Below are 13,945 nucleotides of genomic sequence, written 5' to 3'. Positions count from 1 at the left end.
TAAAAACGCTGTGGTACATTTACACCATGGAATACTATGCAGCAGTAAAAAAGAAGAAGAAGAAGAATCTCATACCCTTTGAGATGGCATGGAGGGACCTGGAGAGTATTATGCTGAGCTAAATAAACCAGCCAGAAAAAGACAAGTATCACATGCTCTCACTCATATGTGGAATCTAATGAACAAAATAAACTGAACAAAATAGATCCAGAGAGTGGAATCTCAGAGGGAAGGCAGGGATGGGTGAGTAGGTGGGATGAGATCAACCAAAGAACTTGAATGCTTATATGCATAACCCATGGACACAGACAATAGGGTGGTGAAGGCCTGGGGAAGAGGGCAGAAGTGGGCTAGAAGGGATCAGTGGGGGGTTGGGGGGGAGGGAAGGGGATATATGTAATACTTTCAGCAATAAAGATTTTAAATAATAATAATTCTCATCTTCATCTAGAGAATTGTGATGGAAGCAACTGACTACACCATCTCTCATTAAGCCCAGCAACCTTCTTCCTTTGGCGCCTGCCCCCAATCCTCTCACATTTTGTTGTCCCTTTTGGGAGCCAAATGGAAAGAAGGGGGGAGGGGGGATGCTGTAAAGCTTATTATAGTGTCTTTTCCCCCACAAGCCTCCAGCAGACTCCGTTTGATATTGGATCAAAGTGAACATTAATGCTTGCTTAACCTCATGCGGATGATTCACCTGGGCAAGCCACTCCCGCAGAGAGCTAACTAATAGACAGATGGATTTTCCGCATGAGCACTGCTCCCTTCGGGGATTCGGTTTTTGCCCTTTTGTGTTCTGCTTGCGTCGGTATTTCCAGGTCTCTGTATCTTTGCTATAGTAGTTCCAGTGTTTCTTTTGAATGGAGGCCTGATGCTCACCTCAGCCCTAAAACACTTAGTTCTGTGTCCGGGGCAAGTTCCTAGCACCTGTACTAATATGTACTTTAGGTGACTGCATGTTGAACTCTCACCCATATTCTCTTTTAATATAGGGAATGATCAGCCCCAATGAGTGGCTTTTCTTAGTGAGAGACTTAGAGTGAGGCACAATTATAACACAGTTGCATGGTTACCAAAACACTCCTGAATTTGATAGTGTGAAGTGGCTTTTGAAAAATGTACATAAAAGAGGAATCCTTTAAAATCAATTCTAATTTACTTACCTGTCTCTGTTTTTTACCCTTATCCTGTTTTCATAGTCATCATTTTCCGTGTGTCGCCCTTGAACTAGTGAGTTAATAGCTTTTGGATACTGTTGTGATTAGGACTTTTTTTAATGGATCCTATTACTACCTGTCACTGCCTGCAGTGCCGGGAAGCCCCATAGGTTGAGTGGGTGTCAGAGACTCCCGGCTAAAGAGGTGGGGACGCTATGCTTGGGTTGGTGTCAGCATGATCTGCTTCCTGGGAGGGGCTGACCACCCCTGCTCCTGTCTGCATGTGGGGAACCAGCCAGATCAGAGAATGGCTTATTCTTTTGCTGCATTTCAGACCACAGCTCCTCTTCTGTGGTCCCAGCTCCTGGGCTTGCTCCTTGCTAGTACCGTTGCACAGAGCAGCTGTGTTCCCACTTGACCCAGGTCGCCAAGCTGCCTGGAGAGTGACGCAGGTTATTGAGAAGTGATGTCACTGGTCCCCGTGCAGCTTGGGAGATGGGCACTGTAGCAGGCAGGCAGGCTGCAGGCCTGGGAGTGTGGTTGACATTTTGTGCAAAGTGGGTCATGCTGTTCCCATGATTCCAGATCAACAGGCAAAGTATCAAGGGTTTTGCAGGGCCCTGTGCCTCCCCCATTCCTTTAGAAAAGTACAAAACAGTGTGGCTCGGCCCTCAGGCCGCTTGGCCCACAGGCAGCTCAGCAAGTGCCCTGTTTACCCAGCGGGGTGGACCGGGCCAGTCTGGCAGTGAAGAATTCATTTGCTGACACCTTTTGTTCTGTGCCTGTGGCACAGCAGATAGGCTCAGCGAGGGATATGAGAAGGAAAAGGGCACAGTGCTGTCAGGCAGTCTGCAGCCGGAGCAAGAGGGGATGGTGGCAGTGAGCAGTTAAGGGTTGGCAGTCTTCTGTTCTCAGCCTGTGGCCACATGCTCTCTGCAAGTCACGCTGCGTGATTGCTATCTGTGAACCACCTCTGAGCGAGGTCGGGGCTCCGGGCAGGGAGTGGAGGACAGGCCTCTCTGAGTTGCTGCCTGCCCTCTACCCCTGGCCTGGCGTGGGGTCCTTGAACATGCCAAGCAGCCCTGACCTTGGGACCATGCCACTCACCTGTCTCTCTCTTGATAGGTGCTGGCGCTCTGCATCAGGTCCCTGCTCTGTGGTCACCTTCTCTAACTGCAATTCCCACTCTGTGAGCCCAACCCCTCAGCCTGCTTTATTTCTTCTTGCCATCAGTTACATTATATAACCTTTTGTATGTGTGTGTTCCCACCCCAGCCTGGACTTTTGTTCCCTCAGGGCCTTAGTAAGGCACCTGGCACATAGGAGGCACCCAGGAAGTGTGTGATGTGAAGAAACGTGCACACGGGAGCGAGGGGTGGGAAACGTGTAGCTGGCTAGACAAAAATGACATTATGTGGAGTAAAGGAGGGAAGAAAACCTTTGGTGCCGGTGTCTCTTGGTGACTTGTGTAAAAACAAACCTGTCTAAGGAGGTTATAGCGCATGTTGGTTGTGGGCGTGGTAGGAGCACAGTTTGGGGAAAACCTTTAACACGGCGGAGCCCGGCACAGAAGCAGGCCTGTGAGCCATGGATCAGGACTCTGCTGGTCAGTAAGCCCAGCTCTGAGCATCCTCCTTCCTTTCAACACAGGCTTTCAGCGACTCTCTCTGAAAACTATATTTCCCACTTATGTCTTTTCAGAGACTTTTCACTAGATTTTTTTTAAATATATTTTTTATTGATTTTTAGAGAAAGGAAGGATGAGGGAGAGAGAGATAAAAACATCAAGGATGAGAGAGAAACATTAATCGGATGCCTCCTGCACGCCCCCTACTGGGGGTCCAGCCCGCAACCCCTGGCCTGTGCCCTGACCAGGAATCGAACCTCTTGGTTCATGGGTCAACACTCACCCACCGAGCCACACTGGCCAGGATCACTAGCTATTTTATGTGCTCCCAAGTTTGTGAAAAGTTCTGCAAGCCTGAGAGAAGCCTTCTCCAGCGGAGAAAAACGCAGTGTGAGACAGATGTGCTGCTGCTGACGCCCACCCCTCGAGTGTGCTTTTGTGTGGAGATGTTCTGTCTGAGAAAGACAGGAGTCTCCTGCACCTACCACTTCCACAGGCCTCTGCTCGAGACGGGTTTAGATCTAGATTATTCAGGACAGATGGTTGTAACAGAATTCTTCAGTGCCTCCAAGTTCCCCACTCTGTGGCAGCCTGCTGCTGGGTTCAGTACACTGGGACTGAAATTTCGCCGTATGTTTCATCAAGCTGTTTTTCTGTTGCCGTGATGTTAGCCTAGTTTCTCAAGTTCAACTTTGTCCTGGGCATCGTCCTGGTAATGACAGGTCATTTGTACCACTTTCTTAGGGGCCTTTTTATTTTTTTATTTTTAAGTCTACTCATGTTTCCCCTCCTCCCTAACTCCACGCTACCGGTCTGTTTCCTATCATTTGAAAATATTCCTGTGCTCCCGTTTCCAGCTTTTCTGTTTCTTCCTTGCATGGAAACCAAAACTGGCCACTAAGAGCTCTCTGAAAGGCCTCTTAGTTAAAAATCGTCATGAGCCCCTGACTGCCCTTGTCAGGGATCTTCCGGCTGCTAGATCCCAGGATACTGTTACGTGAACCTTATTTTTACAGCTTGGTATCAAAGGTGTATATGCAGCTTGCTTCAGTGCGCATCATTCTAACAGCTGGATTTAGCAAACTGGATTTTGTGTTTGGCTCACAGCGTCCTGAACGTCTCGTTTGTTCGAGGTCTCCAGGCATGCTCCTTTGTGTTTCTTCCGGTTTGGCAATCTTGTAGGCTGTAGGTGTTTGGTATGTGTGTATCTAATTAGCATGCTAATTTTAGCCCCTCTTTCTTGTTTAGAGAATGTCTCCCAAGGTGTTAGCACGCCTCCACCTTTGTTGCTGTGCTCCTGGGGGTGATAGGACTTGAAGTGGACATGGTGGTTATCACAACAGCTGGGGCTTGCTGGTGGCATTTCATGGACAGGCCAGGGACAGAGTGCCAATAGTCCCCCTGCAGAGAAACCCAGTGCCCACAGGTAGTGGGCAGTATTCATTATGGCGTTGAGCCTGTGGCAAACACACAGTAAGAAGCCTTTACCGTGGACTTCCTGCACGCCAGGCACTGCCTAAGGGCACTATTTGACCTTCTTAACCTTAAGAGGCAATTACTGATTCTCCCGTTTTATGATAGGAGGTTAAATGACCTGTCCAAAGTTACATTGCTAGTAAGTGGGAAAATAAGTTTCAAACCCAGATTGTCTGAGGAGAGGCCAGCTCTGAACCACTTCATCCGCGGCAGCCTGGTATGCCTGCTCTCAGCCCCTTCACGCCGAGTACCTGGGTGTTAGGCCCACCAGTAAGCGGTGTACCCATCCAGTCATAGCAGGGTCCAGCTTTGAAATGTCTTAGAAGGGGGTAAGTCTGTCCATCAGCTTGTCCATCAGCAGTTAGTTCTTCCAATAGTCATGGCGTGTATGGCCTCGTTTCTCCTTGAGCAGTCCCTGTATTTGCTTTCGATTGAGGTGCAGGGCCTACTCCATCTCAGACGAGGTTAAATTGTGTCAGAGTGAGTTCAATTGCACAAAAACATGATGGTTGTCTTCCAAAATTTGCATTTTCTAGATGATTTTCAATAGATTATGAAAACATAGATAAGGTTAAGCAGCCTTTAACAGATAAAACATTTCTTATTTAAGCATGGAAACATTTTTAAGAAAAATTCTGCTGAGGAAATGTGAAGTTTAACAGATTCTTCTTAAGATGCTCTAGAATTTTTGTCCCCTGAAGAGGCTCAGTCTGAGGGAGGAACATGGCTCAGGATAAGAATGGCCTTAGGAATACAGTATGTTAAAGAGCTGTTTATTTTTTAAATGTTTTTAAATGTCAGAAGTGACTTAGTGACCCTGGGTGTCAAAGGTGGTATACCTAACCGCTGGCTCTGTGGTGGCTTCTTGGTTTTTAGCCATGGACAGAGACAGTGAGTCACCTCCCTGAGTCCCCTCCGGGGCTGGACAGACGTCCGGACCAGCACCCTGATAGCTACTTCTTGCAGTGTCATTGATGGCTTCGCCTATCTCTTATCCCACAGCCGGGCTGGAGAGAGCCCATTAGGTAACCTCACATTAGCCAAAGAACACATATGCTCCAGCGTGGCAAGCCAAGGAAGAGAGGTAGCATTAAATGATTGACAGCTGGGTTAATAAAACTGATGCTTGCCTTTGCTCTTGGAAGGTAAAATGTTTGTGGTTATTTCTGTAAGAGTAATGGCCAGGGAAGTTGAAAATGTATGTCTCCTATAGTTAATATAGGAAATCTAGATCATTTGTGTATAAAAAGTTGCCTAGCTGCCCTATAAATGTCAATCTTGAATAAGTGGGAAATGAATAAGGGGGAAATAAGGGATTTATGAAATCTTGGAGGATGGAGTTAGAGACGTAGCTATTGATTTGATACTATCCTCAAGATGTTTTTTTAAAATATATTTTATTGATTTTTTACAGAGAAGAAGGGAGAGAAATAGAGAGCTAGAAATATCGATGAGAGAGAAACATCAATCAGCTGCCTCCTGCACACTCCCCACTGGGGATGTGCCCGCAACCAAGGCACATGCCCTTGACCAGAATCGAACCTGGGACCTTTCAGTCCATAAGCCGACGCTCTATCCACTGAGCCAAACCAGTCAGGGCCTCAAGATGTTTTATTAAGTGAAAACAAGCAAGTAATATATACAGCAGGTCCTCAAATAACATAATTTCATTATAATGTTGATGAGATGCCATGAGAACTTAACTCTTGTTTTTATCAATTAGCCTATGGTAAAATTGGTTTCATTTTGCCATAGTTCATATTGAGGATGTTAAGTGAGGATTTACTGTATATACATACTTCTTGGTATAACAGTATTTTTTTTTCTAAGCTTCTTTTTCTCTGTGACACCCCGCCCCCATTAAGAATATATTTTACATCACAGCTGAGTACATCATACTTATAAATATGATACAGTAACATTAAAGATTTATGAAACAGTATTCATTCTCACTTTCATTATTATTTTTAATACTAAGTTAACTTGATCATCTACTAATATATGATCTACGTCTACAATCCACAGTTGTAAAAACACCCATTTAGTATATGGCCTCTTTTGTGTGCAAAAGAGAAAAATCTTGCGAAGTATACCCAAAAATCTCACCATAGGGTTTCTCCTGATATTGGGGCTTCAGGGATTGTGGTTGGAGGGAAGTGATAAGATTTTTTTTTTACCACCTCTTTTCCTTTTTATTTTTATTTTTTTAAAGATAGTCTATCCACATACATTTTTTTGTTCCATTTATTCATTCTCTTGTTTGTACCTTTTTTAAATTTTATTTTATTGTTTAAGATATTACAAATAGTAGTACTTTTTTTCCCCATTGACCTTCCCCCGCCTCCCCGCCAGTGTCATGTGTCTGATGGTTGTGCTTATATGAATGCACACAAGTCCTTCCGGTTGATTTCTTACCCCCACAACCCTCCCCTACCTTCCCACTATAATCTGACAGTCTGTTCAATGCTTCTTTGCCTCTATTTTTATCCAACAGTTTATAATGTTCTTTATATTCCACAAATGAGTGAGATCATGTGGTATTTATCTTTCACTTGTACTTTTAAAAAATATATATTTTTATTGATTTCAGAGAGGAAGGGAGAGGGAGAGAGAGAAAGTCAGAAACGTCAATGATGAGAGGGCAATGATGAGAGGGCATCGTTGATCAGCTGCCTCCTGCACACCCCCCACTGGGGATCTAGCCCGAAACCCAGGTATGTGCCCTTGACCAGAATCGAACCTGGGACCCTTTAGTCCTCAGGCCAAGGCTCTATCCACTGAGCCAAACCAGCTAGGACCTCTTTTCATTTTTAATATTTGAATTTTTTACTGTGGGCATGAATGAAGCATTAAAAAAAATAAAAGTAACAAGCAGAGAAAACCACCTTTTCACTGTGGCATTCCTTCCTTTGATACAGCACTTCCTATCTTTGTCCTCTTGGCTCCGCCTTGTTCTTGCCGCGTGGGATCCCCTCCTGTCTGCCACCATTCCCTCCCGTTTCACGCCTCCCCACTGAGATTTCAGCTTCGCGTGTGTTTTTATGGGACTGAGAGGAGTTTAGACTGGCACTTCTAAAGTGAATTCACGGGACTGTGTCTTTTGTTTTCATTTTCAAATTAGAACTAGCAGATAAGTTACTTCTGTGAGTTTACAAAAATATTTTCACATAAGGAATTTAACCTTGTGTATAGCATATTCTTGGAAAATTTATTCTTTTAGGAAATATACTACGTAAAAAGCATTTTGAGTAGAGCTTAATCAATGTCTTTTTTTTCTTAATAGGTTTTAAAATGGAACATTTTGATGCATCACTTAGTACCTATTTCAAGGCATTGCTAGGCCCCCGAGGTAAGGTGGTTTTTGGTTTTGCTTCCTTTCCTCTCCCTACCCTCCACCCCCTTCCTGGATATAGCCACTTGCAAATATTGTGTGATGATATTCTAGAAAACATTAGCATGTTCTGTGATAAGACTAACACCTTGTCCTGGGTAACAAGGGGCTCGGAGAAGTCCTCTGGTGGTTACTGAAATGGTGCCGCGTCCCGGCTGCTGGAGCAGAGACACAGCTCCTGTAACCCTCTGCTTGTTTTAGCAGGAAATCAAATTATGCTATCAGGCTTGTAGCCTGAAAATGCCAAGATTTCACCGTTATCACCTGTATGTTTTCCTCAATTCTTATGAGTCTCCAGCTGAAATTGGCTTCCAAAATGCACTATTGCACTAGGAGTCTAAAACTCTTTCCTTTTGACCATTGTCAGGGCTTTTTAATGTCCTTCCACATTGTGTCACGTCAACAAGTAAATATATACACATGCACTCACATTTTACCATCTCTTCATCTTTTATTATCTCTTAGGAAGTAAATCAGCTCCTTGATTGCCTTCCTTTAATGTCATCAAAAATGTTTCTCAGGGTCTGACCTATAAAGAAGGAACTTTTTAGGTTCACAGAGATAATTTACAGGGAAACTGCAATTTTAAAATAGATCTTTTAAAGGATTCTCGGTTTCACTCATGATTTTTAAAACTCAGGAGAAAGCAGCAGTTTATTTGTAAGGCAGAGATGAAATCGTGTGTGATGCCATTTGTGACAGTGAGGATGTGGAGAGCGAGCCTAAGTTGGTGTAACCTCTCTGGAGGGTAGCTGTGTCTTCTGTTGGAACTACAATGCGCATGCCCTTTGACTCAACTGTTTGACTCCTAAGAATTTATCCTACAACTAATCTTGATCAATTATGCAAAGATGAACATCAGGATGCTCCTTATGGCATTGCTTGTCAAAACTGAAATGACCTAGATGCCCATTCATAGGGGACAGGTTAAATATAAATACATTTGTGTGCAGCCCATGGAAAAGAAAGTTAGATCCCTCTGTATGCTTGTGTTGGGACGATGCCCCACTTCAGCTTTACGGGACCCCAAAATTCCATTTTCGCTAGCTGAAACAATAATAAAACTTACTAGCTTGCATTACAAGGTCAACTCCTGAGTTATTTCAGGGGCTGACTGCTGTTAAGCAATCCCTGTTCTTGTCATTTTCTACTTTGCATCCTCAGTACAGCAGCAGCTCTGTCCTCAGAACAGGTCCCCCACACGTCCTGGTGGGATGGCTGCAGAGGAGGAAGAAATCTCATCTGCATGGGTTTACGAACAAGGAAACCCTTCCCAGAGCCCCTCACCAGCTGTCATCTTCTCAAAGCTCAGTGGCCATCTTTGCTTCACATGCCCATGTCTGCACCTGTCACCAGAGAGTGGGTGAGGATGACCATGATTAGCTAGGTCCCAGCTGCCCGGGAAGTACTAGGCTCTATGGAAGGAGGTTGGATACTTGGCTAATATGGAAAGATGAAGATCTGTTATAAAACTTAAAAAGCCAGGTGTAGACAGAACTTCAAGTAAAAGGAAATGGGAGATTTCTGTGTGTATGCTTTTTGTTTTGAAACATAACTCACATGCAAACATCTGTGAGTTGCTAAGTGGGAACTTGTTTTCTCAGAATTGACAGCTGAAAACAAAGGTGTTAAGAATCCCCGTGCTGAGCTCACTGGGGCCGGCCACTTCCCTGGCGGACTTCTGAGAACCACCAATTCTACAGAACTGGTGGTAACACCTTCTACCGCACTAGCCCAACTAGTGGGGAGAGGCCATCTCCCTCTGACGCCAAGGAGGAAAGCCAGGAAACCTGGGGGAAAACTTAAGGTATCTGCAAGAAAGCAGGCTGACAGGCCCTCCCAATACACATAGGCTTGTCCTATGAGGTCAAGGGAAAAAGCATTGGAGAGAAGGCAAGGTGGTCCAGCCAGGAGGTCAGAGAAGGGACAGAGGCTCTCTCTTTTAGCTGCTGTGACTCAGAAGATCCTGGATGTGAAACCTTCGTGTGCTTCTGAGCTCCAGAGGAGGGGGGCCTTGGAGAAGCCACAGGATTTGGGGGCTCGCCAGGGCAGGATACGGAGGGGAACAGGCTGCAGAGGTGGCTTCCTGGGTGTTGGCCAGAAGAAGAAATTGAATCTTGCAGTAGATCAGCGGTTTTCAACCTGGGGGTCAAACGACCCTTTCACAGGGGTTGCCTAAGACAATCGGAAAACACATATATATAATTACATATTGTTTTTGTGATTAATCACTATGCTTTAATTATGTTCAATTTGTAACAATGAAATTGGGGGTCACCACAACTGTATTAGAGGATTGCGGCGTTAGGAAGGTTGAGAACCACTGCAGTAGACGGATAACACCTAGGGGATCTGGCTGCCAGGGAGTTGACTCCCATCCCAGGAGAAGGTTGTCACATTGCTGCCGGCAGCTACTTAGAACTAATTTTCTTTTCCTCCTCATTCCTGCCTAGGAAATGGGGTGGGAGCAAGGGAGTTCTTTCCTAGACCAAGTAGCTCCCTGGAAACTATGTAGGTCTTCTCAAGCCTCTATTCCTCACATGGTTCCTTAATACCTTAAATAGTCACTTACTGGTCATTGCTGCTTCACCCTCACTTTAAAAAAATCACTGTGCCCTGTGCTGGTGACCGCTGCGCTCCGAGCAGATGCTGCCTGCCGAATCAGTGACTGTCACTAAGCTGGCTAAGTGGCACATCGCCTCTGAGTCTGCATGCTGGGAGGGCTTGCTGACTCTTGGCTGAGATGGAGGACTTGGGAGTTCAAAGACTGCCGTGTCTAGGGTTTCATTACCCCATGCATAATTTAACCAACCTTGTTGATAAACCCAGTTAATGGAAAATTTAGCTTTCTCTCTTTTTTTAAGGTTTTTTTGGAAAGGATTTTTTAAATTATTATTTTACTTAGCAAAAATCATGAGTAATATACACATCGTTGTTCAGAACATGTACCAGGGAGCTTCATCTTGGATGATATAGACCGAAAACTCAACGCTTCCTCTTGTTGCTCCATTGGTAATAGGAACATTAGTATTAGGAAACTATTATAAAGTTGTGGTTAGAGATTTTTTTTTTTTATATTTGAAAAAGGTTGTGGTGATCACTAACTACTGTTCCTTTATTATTTTCCAGATACCAGAGTAAAAGGATGGTTTCTTCTGGACAATTATATACCTACTTTCATCTTCTCCACCATATACTTACTAATTGTATGGCTGGGGCCCAAATACATGAAGAACAGGCAGCCGCTCGCTTGCCGAAGGATTTTAGTGGTGTATAACCTTGGGCTCACCTTGCTGTCGCTCTATATGTTCTGTGAGGTAGGTCTGAGATTCACGGGCTTTCTCTCACTTAACTCTCTGCTCATGTTGCTATCCTGAGTTGTGTTCCTAAATGCAGAAGGTGGTAGGGGAACTCGGCGAGCAAGTACATTAATATACTTTGAGTGTGTTTGAAAATTGATATTTCAAAATGCCAGCGTTATTTGCCCTCTGGAATATGTAAAATAGAAGCCTTTGCTATTGATTCTCATGTTTTGTATTATATTTAGAAGTAAAATAAATATTTCAGAAATACTCTTATGCGAGCAGAATAAAGAGTGGAAAATGAACAAAACGTGAAAAACAGATCTGTGAGCACTTTATTATAAGTATTTAATAGGTGGTTCTTGTTTGGAGGTAGGGAGGAAGGAAGTGGGTGTTACCAGTGTTTATGTGTGTTTGTGGTAAGTCAGCCTCTATCCTGATCTGGTAACTGTAAATAGGTTTGAGATGTGACAAATTATTTTTAAAAGCTAAGAAGAGTGGATAGGAGATCTATGTTAAGGTTTGAATGGTTTGCATATGTTCAGTCCCAATTATTTCTTCTATATAACTGGAATGTTGGAGACCACATTGATAATCTCAAAGTCAAATGTAGCTTAAATAAAAATGAAAGACAAACCAGAATCGATACTATGTCCTTCCTATTTTGCAAAGTATAGTAATACAGCCTTTAAAAGCTGAGGAGGGCGGGCGGACTGCCCTCCAGTAGTAAGCACAATTTTAGGGGAAGGACTATACCTTTCAGGCTTACAACACAAGTGTCTTACAACACAGAATTATGGCTACATCTGTGAGATGGAGAATTAAGCCATACCCCCAACAGACACTTTTAAGCAGTCCTGTTCAGATTTTTGACCTTTTATTGTGGCTTTAACTCTCCACGGAGTAGTGAATAAGATAAAGGGGAGAAGGAAGGGGAGTGCTGAATACAAATCTTAAAATTAGTGTTTAAAGAAAGAATAAATTTGCGTCAGCCTCAGGCTGTGATGGCTCCCTGTCTGCGTGTGGCTGGCTGGGTATGAGGATGGATATGGGTGTATAAGCTATTGGGAAACATTGCATTTGATCATCAGAGGTATTGTAGCTGTGGGAGGTCTGTGTCTTGTTCTCCCACACGTATTTCATAAGCCATGGTAACGATTTAGTAACTACAACACTAGATGCTACGTATCATTACTTTTATGCTTGACTCTCTGTCAAATGCTTACAATTCCTCTTCTGCTTTGTTTCTGTCCTATTCTAGAACAAAGGCAGTATAATTAGCCTGCAAGATGGAGATGGCAGGACTGGAGGCAGGGCCAGTGCACAGGAGGGACTTCTGGGCCCAGCACTGTGCCCATCTCTGTGTGTCCAAGGGACACAACCGCAGCCAGCTGGCAGGTTTTTTAGAATGAACCTTTTACTTTCTCATAATTGATAGATGCTAGAGCTATTTCATTAAGAAAGCTCTTATAGGTTTCCTATTACATATAGTAGTCGTCTAGAGAAAAAAATATGTAAGATTATTAAGTCTTATAGAACTTAAGCACCTGATGCCTTGAATGTTACTCTGACCCTAAGCTACAGCAGCAGCTTCATCATGTAACCTCTCTTAAACAGATCATTTCCTGGTGAAGAGGGGAGAAGTGCTGCATAAATTGCTGCTTTGTATAAGTGAGTGAAAGCATTTAATAAGTATAGATTTTCTCCTGACAGCTTCATGAGCACAATAGAAGGCACTGAGCAGTGCCTGTGCATTGACTATAGAGATTTAAGCGATATACAGAGACGGAAAATAACAATTGAACTCACAATTTAAAATTCATAGAGAAGTCATAGATAAGGGGGGCAATAATTCCTTAAATCAAATTAAGACTATAAACTGTACCCAGGTCAGATATGCCTGAGTTTAAAATAAGCCTTGATACTCCAACTTAAACGATAGTTGTTACACTTGGCTTTTTTTTCCCCCTCTCTACTGACATAATCTCATCAGAAATAGCATGATAACAAATCGTTTGTCAAGTTTTTTAGTTTCATTTTCGCTACCGGTTTTTCTTTTTGTACTTAGCACTTATATTCTAGGGATTAAAGCAGGAGGGCAGCCAGGGAGCTGTAGAACAGAACAAGCTGAGGCAGTCGTGGAGCCTAGCGGGCCCTGGTTTCAGAGAAATATCCCAAGAGTTAGAGTTGTTTGCCTGTGGTCACACAATTGACATGGTCATGATTATTAATCTTCACCCTCGTGCTTATCTACATATTTGGGTCTGCAAAGAATTTGAAAAATAAATGTTTAGTCATTGATATTTTTGTTTATTTAATCCTGTGGCGTGAATTCACAGCTGCCTTTGCAAGTTCTAGGTTAAGACAAAAAAAAGTTGTCTTAACTGAAGCAGACCAGGAGAAATCTTGACAGAAAAGAGATAAGAAGGAAATGGTTGGTAATCATAGAAACTGTAAAATTGCTAGAAGAAAGTAAATACATGGCAGTTTTAACATCGAGTAACTGAGTTTCAAATGTAGAAAGAAAGTAGACTTGTTCATAGTTTATGCATTTGTTAGGAAGAAAATTAAGAAGGAGTCGTGGCATTACTTTTACTTACCTCATGAATTTGGTGTTTATTTCCAGGAAAGAGGTCATAGATCCCTGATTAGAAGTATATTTGAACAGTGAGACGTTTTAGATTGAAAGTATAGGACTTTATGCAAGCCTTTTAGCTTTTACTTGTTAAATTATGGGTTGTCTAAGATACAATCAATGGTGATCTTATTTCTTATTCAGAAATAAAATTTGAAGTTATTAAAGAGAAACAACTTAGTTTGCATTAACTCAGCTTTGTAAAAGTCCCCCTGTAGCAAACATAAAAATTATGGGTTCCTTTCCAGAGTCAGGGCATATTTCATCTGAATAAATGCCCCACTTTTTTTTGTTTTTTGTTTTTTGTTTTTTTTTTTTTTAACTATCTACTTGTCTTTCCCCTTGTCCCAAACC

At 43.1% G+C, this 13,945-nt stretch overlaps 1 protein-coding gene across 4 annotated transcripts in view; it reads left to right on the top strand.

Moving 5' to 3' along the window:
- Positions 1-13,945, top strand: part of ELOVL5 (ELOVL fatty acid elongase 5) — a 78,519-nt gene that overhangs the window by 44,762 nt on the left and 19,812 nt on the right. For all 4 annotated transcript variants that reach the window (XM_006763195.2, XM_015563566.1, XM_006763194.2 and 1 more), the window contains 2 exons: positions 7,547-7,612; positions 10,784-10,971. In XM_006763195.2, coding sequence (XP_006763258.1) covers positions 7,555-7,612; positions 10,784-10,971 — 246 coding nt within the window. In that variant the 5' untranslated portion in view covers positions 7,547-7,554. Of the gene's footprint in view, positions 1-7,546; positions 7,613-10,783; positions 10,972-13,945 lie in introns of those variants that run through there.

This window comes from Myotis davidii, unplaced genomic scaffold (genome assembly GCF_000327345.1).
Source record: "Myotis davidii unplaced genomic scaffold, ASM32734v1 scaffold1497, whole genome shotgun sequence".
Classification (NCBI taxonomy): domain Eukaryota; kingdom Metazoa; phylum Chordata; class Mammalia; order Chiroptera; family Vespertilionidae; genus Myotis; species Myotis davidii.
The sequence above is the reverse complement of the archived record's forward strand: the minus strand, read 5'-3'. Positions and strand labels throughout refer to the sequence as shown.